Source organism: Theobroma cacao, chromosome 1 (assembly GCF_053813885.1).
Source record: "Theobroma cacao isolate CCN51 chromosome 1, ASM5381388v1, whole genome shotgun sequence".
Taxonomy (NCBI): Eukaryota; Viridiplantae; Streptophyta; class Magnoliopsida; order Malvales; family Malvaceae; genus Theobroma; species Theobroma cacao.
Window position 1 is genome coordinate 38,459,641 of NC_142639.1, and position 17,404 is coordinate 38,477,044.

The 17,404-nt window shown below is 35.6% G+C and overlaps 2 protein-coding genes and 1 pseudogene across 9 annotated transcripts; 1 reads left to right on the top strand and 2 right to left on the bottom strand.

Moving 5' to 3' along the window:
• Positions 1-1,623: 1,623 nt before the first annotated feature.
• Positions 1,624-1,821, bottom strand: LOC148764800 (uncharacterized; annotated as a pseudogene).
• Positions 1,822-2,325: 504 nt separating this feature from the next.
• Positions 2,326-7,644, top strand: LOC18613876 (Protein kinase superfamily protein). Of its 3 annotated transcripts, none has more exons than XM_007051328.3 (13): positions 2,326-2,933; positions 3,040-3,157; positions 3,870-3,928; positions 4,266-4,330; positions 4,857-4,950; positions 5,044-5,124; positions 5,208-5,319; positions 5,520-5,574; positions 5,695-5,945; positions 6,038-6,402; positions 6,521-6,818; positions 6,942-7,012; positions 7,107-7,644. In XM_007051328.3, exons 1-13 carry the CDS (start codon positions 2,673-2,675, stop codon positions 7,341-7,343), a joined length of 2,067 nt encoding a protein of 688 aa, XP_007051390.3. In that variant the 5' UTR covers positions 2,326-2,672; the 3' UTR covers positions 7,344-7,644. The 3 variants fall into 3 exon arrangements, with proteins under 3 accessions (XP_007051390.3, XP_088664887.1, XP_088664894.1); XM_088808761.1 differs by having other exon boundaries at positions 6,041-6,402; XM_088808768.1 differs by lacking the exon at positions 5,044-5,124.
• A 594-nt stretch (positions 7,645-8,238) lies between these two features.
• LHY (Homeodomain-like superfamily protein) lies at positions 8,239-15,505 on the bottom strand. 6 transcript variants are annotated; one of them, XM_088808753.1, is made up of 11 exons: positions 15,242-15,505; positions 14,906-14,931; positions 14,448-14,639; positions 14,213-14,324; positions 13,928-13,989; positions 10,590-10,811; positions 10,301-10,489; positions 10,028-10,214; positions 9,846-9,931; positions 9,036-9,761; positions 8,239-8,921 (listed from the first exon to the last, which is right to left on the bottom strand). In XM_088808753.1, exons 3-11 carry the CDS (start codon positions 14,484-14,486, stop codon positions 8,505-8,507), a joined length of 2,040 nt encoding a protein of 679 aa, XP_088664879.1. In that variant the 5' UTR covers positions 14,487-14,639; positions 14,906-14,931; positions 15,242-15,505; the 3' UTR covers positions 8,239-8,504. The 6 variants fall into 6 exon arrangements, with proteins under 6 accessions (XP_088664879.1, XP_088664880.1, XP_088664877.1 ...); XM_088808754.1 differs by having other exon boundaries at positions 9,879-9,931; positions 15,242-15,504; XM_088808751.1 differs by having other exon boundaries at positions 9,036-9,931.
• Positions 15,506-17,404: the final 1,899 nt, after the last annotated feature.

Sequence of the window (17,404 nt, forward strand, 5' to 3'; positions counted from 1 at the left end):
GCGAAATCTTGTAGGTTCTGAATAAAAGAATGTTCCCCACTAACAAGTCAGCTTTGTGGGGCCCAACATATCCTTTAAATTTTATATAATTTTTTGACATTACGTTGAAATAATTTTTTAAAAATTTTAAATAAATTTTATTACATTTAATTAAATTTTTTTTTTCGATTAAATAAATTTTCATAACTAATTATCGATTAATTACAATTAATCAAAATATACTTGTTATTTTATACACATGAAACTGATATATGTAAGATGAAAAATATTATATGATCGTGTTATTATATCAAATTAGTATGTTATGTTATCATTAATTATGATATGTCAATATGTTATATTATAAAGCATATTACATCAGTGTCACAGAAGAAAATGACAAATGATATTTTGATTAAGTCAATTATTAGTTATAAATATTTTTTTCATAATTGAGAGAAGAGAGATTTAAACTCTACTCTTTAGTTAGGGGTTCATATACCAACTAATGAGCTAAATGCTCAAATGCAGTTATAAATATTTATTTAATTTAAAATAAAAATATAAAAATTTATTTAGTTTAAAATAAAAATATAAGAATTTGATTAAATACAATAAAAATATAAAAATTTATTTAAAATTTTTAAATAATTTTAAAATTTTTTTGAATAATATGCCTAATTCTTTTATTCAGCGTTCTTTTTTATTTTTTAAGTAAAAATATGTTTATAATTAAAAATTTTTAATAACAAAAAGAGAGAGTTTATCCATAACATCCTAACATCATACTTGAACTTTCTAATTGATATACAAATAATGAGGGATAAAATCTTAGCTTACGAGTAATAAATTAATTAATAGTAGTATTTTAAAAAGTAAAATATCAAAATATTTTTAAATTTTGATTAAAATTACATAGAGTTTATTAGTTTTTAAAATAAATACTTTGTCAAAAAAATATTTTCGTTAAACAAATAAGATGATATGATAATATTTTTAAAATAATTTTATCTTTTATTATTTTTAAAAATTATCATTAAATAAATTACAATTTTTATTTTTTTTCAAAATTTTTTTTGACCACTTGCTTGTGTCGATCGGGGATTGAGGCTACCAAGAAAGCACCAGAACCAGTGCTCTGTTGGGAGCTTCGATGTTCCTTGGGGAGTTAGAGTTGGGACTCCTTAAAGAAGCACTGATCTGGTGCTTCCCAGAGGACTCAGCGGTAGAGATGGGTGGTTGGTCAGAAGACGTCGTCAGTCAGCTTGAGAGAAAGAAAATAATAAAAAAAATAATATTTTAATATTAATATCATTTACACGTTCAGACAGAATATTTATTTTAAAAATTAATAAATTTTTATGAAATTTTGATCAAAATTTAATAGTATCTAAATATTTTACTCTATTTTATATGATAAATCATTTCATTCTCTCAAGACCAATGACATTGTAGACATTTCTTAAAAGTATTAACTTCCAAGTAAAATACATGTAAGTGCATTAACAAAAAGCCGAAAAAGGTGGGACAAGGGAATGAATGTAGTGCAAATGCCAAGACCATTTATTGAGACTTATTCTAAATAACGACCCAAATATTCAAAATTGATAACGACAAGTTATCGTAAATAACCTTATGAAGACGTTAGTCCCTCTCCTTAGGCGTAACCTTGGACTCCACCTTCTGGGTCTTTACCTTGGAAGCAAGGGAAGATTCTTCTTCGAGTCAGTTCCGTATATGCTTAACGTTGCGCCTAAAAATCGTAGCCGACTGTTTAACGTCGCTTCTCAGTAAAAGAACCACCGCGCTGACGCCTGCCACTGTTAACATAAAGTTCGTCAACGCCACGACCAGGGATGGAAGCAGAGAGAGAGCCGAGTGGTTTAAAATTGAAGGGGTTTTATTTGGAGATTTTTTCTTTTGATAATGAGATTATTGATACTATCATATATTATTTAAATTAAAATTATTAATAATAATTAATTTAAATTTAAATTTTTATATAAATATTAGTGATTTTAATATTTGTTGTATACATTAATATCTATAATGCGCATGCGAGATATATATATGTCCATCCTTACATTAAATTTTGGAATCTAAGTATGAGACCCATAAATAAATGACGAACAGAAGGAGATCAAACTCAATTTAGAAACATCTTATCTAATGAGAAACACGAAGATTCAAAAGGCAATTAAATTGGAACCTATCACATTCCCAAGGCTTTGGAAAATAGTCTTTAAAATAATAATTTGGTGGGTAAAAAATATACATAAAAATTTAAATATCCAAAGCTAATATATAAATATATTATATACATAATATATTTATATTCTCCAAAGTCTCCAACTGCAAATGGAAGTCTATCTTTCATCAGAAAGTGTATAAGTCTACCTGCCAACATCGGCGTCGTTTCCACACAAACAAAAAAAAAAAAGAACAAGAAAAACAAAATCAAATAAAAAAACAACTGCAAACGTCTTTAAATATATTTACTCTTCTGTGTGTCTGTGTGAGTGTCGTGTCTTTCTCTTTTTAAGTTTTTGTGAAAGAGGAAAACACCCACGATCTTTAACAAAATCATCATCGTCACCACCATTACAAAACAGCCAAAGGACAACAAACGATGATGTTCTTAACTCAGGGAACAAAAACCCAGTAAAGCGAGTGAGTCAACTCGTTGGTTCTTGATGATGACGATGGATCTCGGGGGAACAGGCCCAGGCCAGGCCCGACTAGTGGGAGACTATATACTGGGTCCGAGAATCGGGTCGGGTTCATTCGCGGTGGTTTGGAGGTCAAGGCACAGGCAACATGGGTTGGAAGTAGCTGTTAAAGAGATTGATAAGAAACTCCTGAGCTCTAAAGTCAGTGAAAATCTGTTTAAAGAAATTTCCATTCTCAGCACCATTAATCACCCCAATATCATCCAATTTTTCGAAGCCATTGAGGTCTCTTTTTTTATAATATATATTTAATCAATACCCACTCTTTTTTTTCTTTTTAATTTTTGAATTCTTCTATGATTGATTAATGGTGTAAATAATGCTGTGGCAGACTGGAGATAAGATTTTTCTAGTGTTGGAGTATTGTGATGGAGGGGATCTTGCGGCTTATATTCATCGACATGGAAAAGTGTCGGAGGAAGTTGCCAGGCATTTTATGAGGCAATTGGGTACTAAATTTTTCATTTTTATAGTTTCCATGACAATGTTTAGGCTATTGGTTTTTACTTCGGAACCTCATTAATAGTAGTAGCAGTGTTTAAATTATTAATATTTGATGGCAGGGCAATTGGGTTTTTTGCAATTTTCAATTCTGTTTTTGCTTTATAATTGTAGTTAGATGCTCTTTATTGCAGTGTTTGGGCAAGTGGGTTTTAGTTGGGAACCTCAAAAAACAGTTAAAAGAAGAAACTTTTGGTTGTTTAGTTACAGTTTTTAAATTAAATGCTTAACAGTTAGGGAATGGGTTTTGCAATTTTTACTTTTGGAAATTATTTTTTGTCCTGTTTAGCGTGAGTAAGATATTCTTAATTACAGTGTTTAGGCAAATGGATATGATGCCAAACTTAGAAATTTGAATCTTTTCTTTTTCTCTTTTGTTTGTTCATCTTTATTCTTCAGTTACGGTTGAATTCTGTAGTACTTTTTTAGGTGGTTGGGGCAATTGGAAGTGGGATCTTCGTAGAAATAGTATTTGGCTGTTCAAATTCAAACATATTAATGCTATATAAGTTGGTGGTTAAGAGAGTGAGTATGTTGTTAGTGTTTCTTCGTAGGAGCTCATTTTTTCCCCATATCCCATTGTTTACCCGTTTATATTCATTTGCTATTTGGCTTATTGAAAAATCTGAAAATCCCCAATGTGTGTACTATCTCATGCAGCTGCAGGATTGCAAGTTCTTCAAGAAAAACATCTTATTCACCGGGATTTAAAGCCACAGGTGTGGTACTCGATTATCGTAGTTTAGTCTTATATACCCTTAGTAGGATGTTGATTTTCTCGTTAGACTTGTGTTGTTCTTGCTACAAAGTCAAATTTAGATTATTGATATGAGACCCCCAGTGCAGACCGTGTTCTTTGGTTATAGAATGTATATAGTTTAAAAAGACATTTATATGTTAAGTTTTATAGGACTCTGTAATGTACTTCTCTCTTGTTGGATGTGAGTATCTCTGTTTAGTAATTAACTGGCATCTAATAGCTGTAGTTGTCAAGTGATGAAGACTGGATCTTTGTTTATCAATTTATTTTCTTAAAATTTGTTGCAAGTTTTGCAGAACTTACTACTGTCAACTAAAGGAGCAACTCCACATCTGAAGATAGGAGACTTTGGTTTTGCAAGGTGACCATTTTAATGGCCTTTTACAAATTGGCACGAGAATTAGTTCATCAACCTTACTTCACTTTAAAACCTATTATAACTTCATCTGTTTGTTGCTTTTGATACTTTTATTGGAGAATTTGTTTTCCTTCTCTTCTCAATCTCTTCGATCGAAAAAGTCTATTCCCTGCACGTCTGCACCCCATACCCAATACCCCCTCCCCTCTCCCCCACCCTCAATAAGAAGAAGAAGAAGAAGGAGAAGAAGAAGAAGAAGAAGAAGAAGGAGAAGAAGAAGAAGAAGAAGAAGAAGAATAACCTTTTGTCAAAGCCAATGTTGAGAAAATTTGTTGCATGAAACATCTGGTCAGCCATGTTCTTGTGTCATAGTTTAGGCTCCACTGGTTTATGCAGTGAAATCTTCTTCTAGTTTTCAGCAGTTTCAGAATTATATAATCAAGTTTGTGATTTAGATAATTATATGAAGTTTTTGACACATGGATTGTTAGTTGTTCATAAAATTTAGTTGATTAACCTTGTGTTGCAGGTCCCTGACACCGCAAGACTTGGCTGATACACTATGTGGTTCACCATTGTACATGGCTCCGGAGATTATTCAGAATCAGAAGTATGATGCAAAGGTGAAACAAGTCTATGGCTTTAGTTCCTCCCTTCCTTCTTCCCTTTGGCTGTTTTCATTTCCTATCTTTACATAGATGTGATACTATATGCAGGCTGATTTGTGGAGTGTTGGGGCAATCTTATTTCAGTTGGTCACTGGGAAGCCACCGTTTAATGGCAATAATCAGTTACAGGTTTCTGGGAGGAGGAATCTGTTCTTCTTATTATCAAAGCTTAAATGCTTCTTGTATTCATTGTGATTCTCTGCTGTACACAGCTGTTCCAGAACATATTGAGATCTACTGAACTGCAGTTTCCAGAAGGCACCTTGGAAGAACTACATCCAGATTGTGTTGATCTTTGCAGAAGCTTGTTACGTCATAATCCAGGTACTGTTTACTATTAGGCAGGTTTCTGTGCTTAAACTACAACTGTCTTGAGTTTGGGTTTTTATATATTGTTGAGATATTTATGCTAAAAAATGTGAAAATTCGATATAATGCCTGCAATTTGCAAATATTTGGGATTTTTGCTTTTCCTGCATTACTTATCCAAGGGGCTTTAATTAAAATTGAGCTTCCATTTTCAGTTGAGCGTCTGACATTTGGGGAATTTTTCAATCACAAGTTCCTGGGGGAGTCAAGGTAAAATCTTCTTTAATGTGCATTTGTTGCTCCCTGATTGGACATCTTCTATGATATGTTATCTAAAAGTCAAAGCAATTGAAGCTACTTGGATTGAATTTATTGTATCATTATCTGTAGCGAGGAGGTGCATGTTGAGCGGGCCTCATCACTTCTGCAATCGAAATCAATGGTTGAGCAGTTTGATTCTTCTGCCTCTGAGAAGAAATCTCAATTATTGTCTGGGCATTCCGTGGACGGATCTAGGCAAAATCCAAAATCGGCTAGTTCAGTTTTACATGATAGAGTATTACATACAAATGAGCATGGGTGTTCATCCAGTATCAAAGGGAAATCTGTTGATAACCAATGTTCATCAGATCAGCCCACAGGTGAACTATTGAAGAGTGTACTAATTTATGCTCATTTCTTTTTCTTTTTCTTTTATTTTTGGTAATTTCCTTTTTTTCCCTTGTATGACCAGTAGCTGATTCAACGGAGTCTATTGAGAAAGATTATGTTCTGGTCAACCCTCATTTTGAATCAATGGAGACTTTTTCTTATTACCTTGACACATCCCTGCAAGATAATTCAAGTATTAAGCTTTTCAAGTGCCCAGCAAAGAAGAGTGACCAGGAATCAGCAGTTGCTGGACAAACAAAGGAGACAACTGGGAGTTCTGCAGGTTCTGCAAAAATTCCACAAGTTCAGGGATTGGATCCACCAGCAACATCGTCTAAATCAGCTTTGTTAATGGAAGTGCAGCAACTTAGCATACTGCATCCTTCAACTAGACTGCAGTTGTTGCATCAGTGTGCACAGGCTATTACCGAACTAGCTCAAGAAAAGGTAAGTTACTGTTGTTGCAGATGACTTTCTTGGTCAAACTGAATTCTCACTTTGTAGTAAGGTTTCTGATATTCTCAGTTGCTTTGAATAGAACTTCTCAAACAGCTGTTGGATGCAGTATAATGCAGGACTGTTTCTAGAATCATTTTCTGTTGAACTTGTTGTCTTGGCTATATGGAAGAAAGCCCTTCAGATCTGCAGCTCTTGGATGAACTCTGCTACTGAAAATGAGTTACCTGGAAGCAGTTCAGGCAATGAACCTACAAATGTTCAGGGTAGTGCACACTTGTCTCCAAATTCAGAATATAATGTAGATTTTAGCAGGCCGTCATCTGTTGGCATATGGGTGCAGCAACAGTTTATTGTTGCATGTGATCATGCGGAGAAGTTATCATGTCATCTTCAAGATATGGATGGTTAGGCTGTCAATCTGAAATATTACTTTTTCTTTTTTATAGAATCTGAAATAATATTTTGTTCTTAACTTAGTCTCTCAATTGGGTTTTCATCTGATTTAAGATCTGTCAAATATATTGCAGCTACTGCTGAGATGCCTGATGCCATGGATATAATATATGAAAAAGCACTCACTATTGGGAAAAGCGGTGCTGTGAGTAACTTGTGTTCATTCATGTCATAGCTTATTTTCTTCTCCCTTTGTAGTTGTTACTGATTAATCAAAATGGGTTTTTTCATTGTTCTAGGTAGATGAGTATATGGAGAACAAAGGTAGTGCAGCAGCATCTTACTCTAAAGCAATGCTGTTACTTTCATTTATTATTGCAGAGGCGACGAATTTGCCATTGAAACCACAATTTTCATTGGCTCCTGCCGATAAGATGCGAATTCAGAGGTACATTAACAAGTTGCAGTCTCATCAATGTCAGTTTCTAACATCAGCACCATTTCCTAAGCTGTCTGCAGACTCCCACAACAAGTGATTACTGCTGCTTGTGTACTGATATTTTTAAGACTGCAGCAATTTTTGAATTGTGTTTTATTGACAAGACATAAGGAAATACATGTCTAGGCTGACATTATATGGATATACTTGGACATATATCTAATGTACAGAAAAAATATATAACAAAACTACTGGCGGTCTGGAGCAAAATGATCTATTTTGCATAGGAGTTGATGTAAATAGTACTCTTCTTTCTCTTGATATACTGTAAATTTGAATAGAAATTGTAACCTGTACAGTCTTTTTTACTATACATGGATAGAATTCTTTCAATTGAATGTCGGAGCTTTTGAAGCATACTTGATGGATTGTCTAGCCTGACGGCAATCGGTGGGTGTTGATAGTCTAGATGATAGAACCTGCTCATACTAGCTAATATAGCTCTGTGGCAGGCTCAATGCACTAATCCCTGTTGTTTTCTGTAATGAAATTGTAGCACAAAAATTCATATACGACCTGAAATAAAATTGGAGAAATCAAAATCATCTTCCACAAGCAGCAAAGGACAAGGGTTAGGCAGATCTTATACCGCATCAGGTGGCCTTTTTCATTTATGTTGAAAAAAGCCACACACCTACTTTCAACAATTTGTGCATCATTAGGCTTTTGACAATGAAATTTTAGTCATCGGCTGAAAAGAACAAGGAAAATAAGAATTTTGAGTTGATATATCTAAAGTAGAATACTACAGTTCAGACTTGGAAGAATGGAAAAATAAGGCATAAAAAAGCAGTTAGTGTTTGTAAACCAGTGGATGTACCCTGGCAACTGAAAGGCAAGCAAACCCTTTCTGTTTAATTTTTCATTTCACTACATCAAAAAAGTTTCAACTTGTTCCAGGAATATGATCAGCAAGCAAAGGAGGCCATAACTTTGGAGAAAAGAGGCCAAATCAAGGGCCATTCATTACTTAATGCTTCTTATCTAAGTCTATTTCAAAGGAGTTTTTAACTGCAGTTGTGCATGGTCCAGGAAAGTAAATAAGTCAATGTAGACATATAGTACACACACCTACACGAAAAGTCTCGTGAGCTGCAAGTCTTAAAATTAAACATGAAAGGAAATAAGATAAGGGGGGACAATTAGAAATTGCACGCAACAACATATTTCCTTGGTTAATTGCATGCAATAGCGTAAGTCAAGTTGAAGCTTCCCCTTCCAAGCGTATCCTCTTGGGACCTTTCTCTTCACCTTGACTGCCGGCGTTCATCACTTTGTTTTCCTTGGCTTCCACAGAACACCTTTTGTACGGTTTAAATCCTGTTCGGCGGGCCTTAAGCTTTGCATGTTCCAGTCCAATTGTCAGCAGGCCCTCTCCCACAATGTCCTCACCTCTTGACAAACCATTTTTCTCAACCCCTTGACGGTAAGAACAAGATCGCACTGTCTGGCTGTTGAGGTCTAAAGCTGATGTAGCTCCGTCTTTCTCATCTGAATTTTGTTTGTCATCCTCTACTTTGTCCTTTTGCTGCCCCTTGTTCTTGCCGTCGTGTGGAGGAGAAAAGCTTTGTGGCAGTACCTCCCGGGAGAAGAGGGCTTGAAAAGCCAGTCGCCCCTGACCAAAAAGATACTAACAAATAAGTAGTGGAGCCAAAATGCGACAATATCAGAATACAATTAGAATATAATTAAGTTTAAGTTACATGGAAAAGCAGACACATTAACTCACCCCTTCAGACACTTCCTTCCAAGAATCACTCGGGTTGCTACAGCTTCTACCACGACGATTACAACACTCAACTTGTGGATGATTTGCATCAGCTCCTTTTGCATCTTCCTTGTCTTTCTCATATTTTTCTAACACATCGGTCTCCACCTCACTACTTGAAGGTGTATTGGAACCACATGAGGACCGATCAACTTGTTTTCTGTTTTTTGTTTTATTTGCATCCTGAGGCTCAGTTACTGCTGCTGCCTTCTCATCATCGGCTGCTTTCACTCCAGTATTTACTTTTGCATCTCCACACGCTTCAGAGTCTGATGATGATGAAGTAGGTGATTTAGATGCTGAATGTTGAGCTTGCAAAGCTTCAGAGTATTCAGGGTCCAGTTGTTGATCCTGCATGGATAGATCTTGATCATTATTATCTTTTCTTTCCATCTTTGTAGCTGGAGCTTGCTCATTATCCATTGGAGGAACTGCAGCAGCGGATGCAAGAGCACAGGTAAAGCCAGTGTGCAGAGGAGCACATAAAGGAAGCAGTCCATGGGCAGCCCACCATGCAGTGGCAGCTGCTACAGTTGCAGCAGCAATAGCAGCCATACTTGGAGCAGGGTTCATTTGTCTAGATGGAAAACCTCCTTGGCTGCATGCAGGAGAATCAGCAGAACTATCAACATTTGCATATGGCCAAAATGTAGCGGCAAAGCTTGCTGCAGCATGAGCAGCCGGATTCTGTAACAAAGTAGATGCAATGAGACTGGAAAAAGTGGAGGAGACATGTAGAAATGATCGATAGTCCTCTGGATTGGGGCAAACATGTGTAAAGGGAGGATGAAAAGTTGGAAATGCCTGATGAGTAGATCTTGGTGCATTATTCTGATGTTCAGTAGTAGCAGATGCAGCTGGATTTGCAAACAGGTTAGTTTGTCCATGAACATCTCCCATAGGGTGAAATACAGAATCCTGAAATGGCATATCCAGGGAAGGATTTTGAGCACCTGTTCCCAGGCTTCCATCTAAGACATGCACAGCAACATGCCTAGGATAATTTTGAGTGGCTTGCGTCTCATCTGCACGTAAACCACCATCCACATCATCTTTTTTCTGGCCTTGAGCTGCTTTCTCATGTGAAGTGCAAGAATTATCCAAGTTTGAAGCCTTACTTGTACCATTATCCTGAATTGTCTGTTCGACGTTAAGTTTATCAGCGTCATAAATTTTTAATGTTCAAGAGTGACATAGGATTCATGTTTGTCATTATGATTTACTACCTCTTTTAGTGAAGGTACAAACTCCCTAAAAGTGCAAGAGTTTCTGAGTGCTGCTGATGTTGGTATAGAATTCTTGTTCACGGAAGACACAGAAGAGCAGTTTGCTTCATGGAGAAGGGTAACAACCTCAGAGCAACTATCATCTTGATTGTCTTTCAGATTTATAGGCTTTTCATCTCCATTAGGTCTCTGACAAACAAGATACATATGATGCATAGATAAATAAAAAATGAAACATAATTAAGGAACATGAAGAATTTGATACATGAACATAGGAAGAGAAATAAACCTCTGGAAGTGGTTCTTTCTCCAAGTCCAATACTTGTTTGCAACGCAAAGAAGATAATGGTGTTTCAGATTTTCCATCCTTTGCTCCAACCTGTGCTGTGGTAGCAGCACCTGTCTTTCGAGGATAAGGGTTGCTTGGTTTTCTTTTAGGGCGTGGAGGTGGAATTTCTATGTCAAGAGCTTGACCTATTGGAACACCTTTTGCGAGTGCCTCCTTCTCCAACTGAGAGTAGAATATCTGTCAGTAGTCTCAACTAAAATGAATACATAAAAAGAAAAACATTTCTACGTACTGATGGAGCCTATGTAACATCAATCATATCAAAGTACAACACTAAAATATACGATAGGAATGGAATAACTCAAGTTGGCATCAATTAATTTATTTTCTCTGGAATTATTGTAGGAAAGGAGAAGAATCTTTTTTTCTCCTACGAATGCAAAATAGTAAGGCTAACCAGAAAACTACAAAATATTATCAGGAAATTAGAAGTCCACATATATAATTGCTCTAACATCTACTTATATCTCATACTGGAGATTCATACAAAATGTTATACGCCTATTATCAGTTATATGGCCTGTCTTATAAATTATATTTCTCTCCTTCTCACCAAATAATTAGAATCCATCAGCCAATTTTGTAGAAGATTAACACATTCTTATCTATTCTCCCTTCAAAAAGTGATAGACAATTGTGTCCTTCAAATCAGGTAAGCTCATTCCAATACATGAATCCTGTAAACAATCTTTAATGAGTTATCTACATTTTTCAGTCCTTTAAATCTGTCACGTGTTCTCGAGACACACCTGTGCAATATAACATTGACTGTCATACACATACAAACGAGCCACAGTTGAACATACATACACGAACATTGGCTAAATAAAAAAAGGGGGCTGGTTTAGCCGAGCAGTCAGCTTGACTGCTTGGCTAAACCAGCCCCCATGTTTATTAGGAGAAAAATTCAAAGTATAAGTTAAGAGGGAAAGAGGGAAGTAGTCTATTAAGATAAAAAGAAAATTACTGGTAGTTTCTTAAAAATCACAGTTTTAGTTCTGCATAAATAAGTTTAATCTTTCATAATGCCAACTTATCCTTATAATCTGAATCAAACCATCCACAATGTTCTTTGTCAAGTAAAATCAAGATCCTTAAAATGTCATGGTCTGGACTGAAGAAAGAAATTCTCAAAGCATTAACCATAGTAAACTTGAGCAATCTTCATTTGCTTATCCTCCAGTTAAGAGTTATCAATCATAAGCTAATCATGATAAATCCGATGTTGCAAACTATTAACAACAGAAAATGTGCATATTGTTTGTGAAATCAGTAAAGGTACTTTAAACTTAGACATGCTGTCTAAGAGAAATTTGAAAGGAAAAAAGTATTGCATTAACCATATAACTTTAACTTTTATGTAATTGGCAGGTTACAGCCAATAACATGCAGGAAATAAGTCTTTAATATAGAAATCCAGTAAAATTTCGTAAGTGGTTCCCTTTATTGAAGATATATACCACGCTCACTAAAGAAGAACAATCTCTTCAAATGGACCTAATAGATGCATAACCTCAACGCTGACATCATAATTAGCTTTAAGGCCAATCTAACACACATCCAAACAGCTGCTCCTAAGCTTGGCTGCAAATATTAAGGCACACTCATCTTTCTGATGGAAAGAGAAATATGTGGATCAGTATTATATGTTCCTCATCACCAAACAGTGCCATTAGTTCTCTTGTCATAAATGATAAATCTTTATAGAAGCATGATACTCAACAACAAATAAGTAGCCTATCCTGCATCCTAAACTCTCCCAATTCCCAGAAATGGAAGGAATGTAAAAGAAAATTCATATTTTAGATCTAATGAGTATCTGATTCATACTAGGTAACTATTGCTAACACATAAAGAGATTTCATACCACTAAATAAACACCTCAACCCACCCTAGAATCCAAACAAATTATATCTTACACCATAAGACACGTGACTTCCTTGCTAGCACTAACTACTTCTCAATGGATTCCACCCTCAGATAAGGCCATATGAAGATCATATGGCATAATGGGATAAACATCTTCAAACACATCTTGAATCACAAAGAACATCTTTTTGGTAAAAGTTCATCAAGACCTTCTGCTGGACAAAATATGAAACAACATAAAACTAATAAAATCCCACCACATATTGGAGACATATTGCAAACTAGGCAATAAGATGCAGAAAAGACAAAATCCATTTGAAGATTGTCTTGAAGGGGTGTGAAACTATCGACTATAAAAGGTTTAACAAATATGATCCTAAAATTAAAGGTTTACTCTGGGTGCAGATTCATTGTTAACCTTGGATGCTGATGAATTAAACTATTAGCATAGTCAAAACCTTGAGATAGTCTACACATGAAGGATAAACTAATTGGCATTGAGCCCTAACTGCCCATGCAGGACATATTACCCTTGGATGCTGTTGAATTCAATTTGTAGCAGAGCCAAAAACTAATCTAGCCATGAAGACATAGTAATTGGTCTCAGCCCAAACTCACAGCAGAGTGTCTCATAATGAGTGTAATTCACTCTCTATACATATTCAGCCTAAATGCTAGAGGGCTCTTATGTGCCAAAAGACCAAATATATTAAGTACAAAATTGCATAAAAATCTTACGAAATTCCTATGAGAAAGTTACCATTTATAACAACTTAAAAAATGGAACACACTCCTTCCTTTCCTGACAGATCAGACTACAATGATCATGAAGCCTTTCTTGCACGCATCTAATGGCCAATCTCGTACAGAGACCAAATAAATAGAGTTTTAATTGCTGACATCTCCACAACAATAAAACAAATTTGTGGAGAGGAGAAAGGCTATCACCCTAATTGTGGTAAGCTAAATTAGTACTATTAAGCAGCTTGGATGCTCATCTAACTCAAGATCGCTTCCTTTCTAGATAATAAATAATATCTGGTGCACTTCTTCACATAACTGGTTATAAATTTGATCATACTGATATACGACTAATGTTTTTGACACAGAAAAGCTATGTATCTCTCATGTATTTGGTATTAACCCTTTCTCCTCATTCTGTTGCTTGTATATGCCCGGGGAACCCTCTTATGTTCTTTTTGTTGTTTTAATCAAAAAATTGCTTATATAAGCAAGGGGAAAAAACAGTATGAAGTACACAGATAAGAGAGAATAATCAGCATGATTTCCCAATCAATCAAATTGGTGCAATTGATGGATCAATATTTGATATATTTCAAGCAGAAACAAGAGTTAAGATGCAGAAATATACATTGAATATAAGCATAAGCAAGAAGGCACCAATTGACCTTTGAAAAGAACTTTTGAGCATGACTCCTGATCTGCACAGCAGTCTTTGTTCCTATGTGTTCTGCACATCATCAAGTAAACAAAAAAGAGAGGAGAAAAGACAGATCTCCAATTAAGATAAAAATATATAAAAGAAATTCATATGTCAGTCCTAACAGATATATCCAATGAATTTTAGCTCAACCCACAATAAAAATAGTTCTTAAAACACAGCACCAATTGAAATATTTTTGTTTCTCCACCCAAAAAAGATCCAAATCTGAAATGGAAAAACAAGTGAAAACCTTCAATGCGTTGCCAAGCTCGTCCATAGAGCTTCAAGGCCTCTAGGAACCTATTATGCTCCTCTTCGGTCCATCTTTCACGTTGTTTTGTAATAGTATAAGGCTTCCTAGTCTACCATTCAGCATAAAAATTCAACAGTTGAGATTGTAACAATAAAAGCTCCATTTTTACAATATCAACAGGTATAAATTAAAAGAAAAAAGAGTTTAATGTCAAATAAATAATAATTAATACCTTAATAACGAGTTCTTCTCCAGAGGAGTATGTGTCCATTGACAGGACCTGGGCAGCGGTAGTGCTGCTTCAAATCCTCTCCAACGAGCAATGGATAAAACACAAACCTCCTTTCATTTCTTTTGACATCCAATACTCCAAATAGCAAAGCCGTTTTTGAACTCCACAAAACCTGATGATAACTATTTACGACTGCAAAACACAAAAGCCAACAACAATTGATAGAGATCCGTCTCCGTTTTCTGTAACCATTCCAATTAATGTTATTTTCTCAACATCATAAATATAGTTATTTTTAACATAACTGGTACTTTAGTTGATCACATGGTAAATTTTGTGATGAAATTTAAATCTGTGGAAGATAAAAAAAAAAAAATTTAAGTATCCACCGTAACAGAGAGAAGAGACGGCTTCTTCGAAAGAACTTAAAAGAAAATTCCTTTATTCAGAATCCTCACCAAAACGAACCCGTTGGCGCCAAAACCTTTCGAGAAATGAGAGAAAAGATTTAATTAGTCATCAACAACGCACTTCCACATAAGCTCCTCCGGTAAATGTAAGTTTTGCCGTTTTAACAGCTAAAAAGTAAGATTATATACAAAAGGAATTCTTTACCATCTGTTTGGTTGCCAAGAAAAAAAATATCAATCACTTTTATTTTCTCCCTACTCAGCTTCGTATAGACAACATTAATTTAAACTCAGCCGAGTAGAGTTTTGAAGACAAGAATTACTTTGAGGGGGCAACCAAACAGAGAGTAAAGAAGGAAAGCCCTAGAAATGCGGTGGAAATACCTTGAGAGGTAGCCATGGAGGATGAGAACTCTGAAAGCAACGATCATGCATGAAAAAAAGAGTTCACCAGAGACCAGTCGGAGAACTCATAGTTTCCGGCAATGAGGAGATCGGAATCAACAGAAATGGAATACGGTTTTTTTTTCTAGTAAGCAGAAAAGATTAGAAGAAAACTGAAGAAGAAGCAAAGCAAAGCAAAGAAGAAAGCAGCAGAGAAAGCCTTTTTTGGTGAGACCTAAAACACCAGAAACTACAGTTTGGGAGAAGTATGGAGAAATCTCAGCCACTACAATTTCCTGGTGGATATATTTTTCTAGAAAATACAAAATTTAGGCAAGTTTTATTTGAGGCTGCGAAGGAGTGAACGGTAAACCGAACGGACAGATGCACTGGATGTTGCCAAGTGTCAGTAATTTAGTGGCTGAGATAAGTAAAGCCCACCCTTGCTCTTTTTCCCCTATTTTTCTTTTTTTCTTTTTTGCATTTGGCCTGTTGCTTCCCATCTTCAAATCTCAGCCACAAGTTCCCATCCTGTGAGGTTAAGTCCGTAAAAGCGCCTCCAGCTGTGCCACGTGGGCCCCCGGTGACGTGGACTTTACTCCCTGCCGGTTTGTTCCGGTCGCTTCCGTACGGACTAGGATGAAAAAGCGGATGGTGTTGCACCAGCGTGGCATGGGTTACCGGTACGTGGCGGTTTTGAGACAGATGTGGAGTCCGGTATCGTGCGGGTCAGAAGCACGAAGGGGAGTGGATGTCAAGTGCGACGTTTGCGGTTCATGCGGTGCCGCGATGGTGTTGGGGATAAAATCATTTCGACTGTTGCAGAAGCTGATAAAAGTTGGAGTCGAAGCCACTGGATTTGAGAAGATAGCAGATCTACGGTGATGATCCTAGCAACGAACCCCCTATTTTCTTTTTCTCTTTTTTTGTCTTTTAAAGGATAAACGTCAATTTTAACATTCATTGCATTGTAATGGAAGGAATTGGAGTCCCTCCCACAAAATCATAAGTGAAAATAAACATTCATTGCATTCAATTGTGGGGTTTACTTACAAGATCGACTTCTTTAATAGTTAAATTTTAGACTTTTTATCAAGTTTTAAATTTACAGAAAAATTAAGATGTTACTTTTACAAAATTTAAATTGTTCAATTTTTTTATATTTTTCATGAAATTAATCAACGTGTCAATTGGATAACTACATATTATGAAAATTTATTTTTGAGTTATACATTTTCGAGACTCCTCTAAATAATATTTTTATTGATTTATTTTCAAACACTTTATGTATCATAGATTTAAATAGTACAATTAATTTTGTTTTATTCTTTTCCCTATATAAAAAATAATAAAAATAAGCTCATATCATTTTCCTTTTTTCGGGGTTCACATCATAAATAAGTGGCCTTCTATGGAACAAATTTACGAGGATGGGCTTCACCCTATGAATCAACCCAAATTGATTGATTTGCCAATGTCGTCTATGCCGAACAAGGAAAAACAAAGGTTATATCCATGGGCCAACAACAACGCGAACACGAAGAACATGGAAAGCTCTGGAAAAAGGGGTTGGATCAAAATCCATTACCCTAACACCCCCAACCAACACCGTGGCCATTTCCCCTTCCACCCAAATCTTCTTCTTTTATCTTTGGATCGATCAAAAGTTCATTTTTATATGCGTTTCTGGAAGAAGTAGAAGGAGCCAAATGGTCCTTTCAATATGCACTTTGATTTCTTACCACAACTGTGAAGGAAAGTGACACAGTCATGTACCCCAATGGATTCTATTTTAATATTCTGAATTCTGAAATCCAAGCTCCATGCACTTGAAAGGATCATAATTGGAGATGGGAGTTTTCGTGGCAATTGGAAAAGCTCTCCCCTGCTTTTGCTAACCAAAATTTGGATGAATTCAATTTCGGAAAATTGTGTGATGAGAAGAATCCAGCTCAATGTTGTACTTTTACCAAACACATCCTTAAAGGGAGAACGAGAAATCAACTCCCAAATGACACATCCAAACATTAGAATTTTAGCCATCTTTTGCTTTTGCCTAATCATATGACTTTGTCTGTTGTTAATTGCCATTTTAGGTCAAAAGTTGATTGCAAATAATTATTTAATGCTTTCTAGAATATGTTCTTGAAACTTTCTAACAAA

What these genes read in the sequence shown, in the direction of transcription:
- LHY (XM_007051343.3), bottom strand. Translation starts at nt 14,486, where the DNA reads ATGGACACATACTCCTCTGGAGAAGAACTCGTTATTAAG. An exon ending in GAGAAGAACTCGTTATTAAG is followed by an intron (nt 14,325 to 14,447) that starts GTATTAATTATT and finishes GCTGAATGGTAG; the next exon opens with ACTAGGAAGCCTTATACTAT. An exon ending in CTCAAAAGTTCTTTTCAAAG is followed by an intron (nt 10,812 to 13,927) that starts GTCAATTGGTGC and finishes TTCTACTCTCAG; the next exon opens with TTGGAGAAGGAGGCACTCGC.
- LOC18613876 (XM_007051328.3), top strand. Translation starts at nt 2,673, where the DNA reads ATGATGACGATGGATCTCGGGGGAACAGGCCCAGGCCAGGCCCGACTA. An exon ending in AATTTTTCGAAGCCATTGAG is followed by an intron (nt 2,934 to 3,039) that starts GTCTCTTTTTTT and finishes ATGCTGTGGCAG; the next exon opens with ACTGGAGATAAGATTTTTCT. An exon ending in CCGAACTAGCTCAAGAAAAG is followed by an intron (nt 6,403 to 6,520) that starts GTAAGTTACTGT and finishes TGTTGGATGCAG; the next exon opens with TATAATGCAGGACTGTTTCT.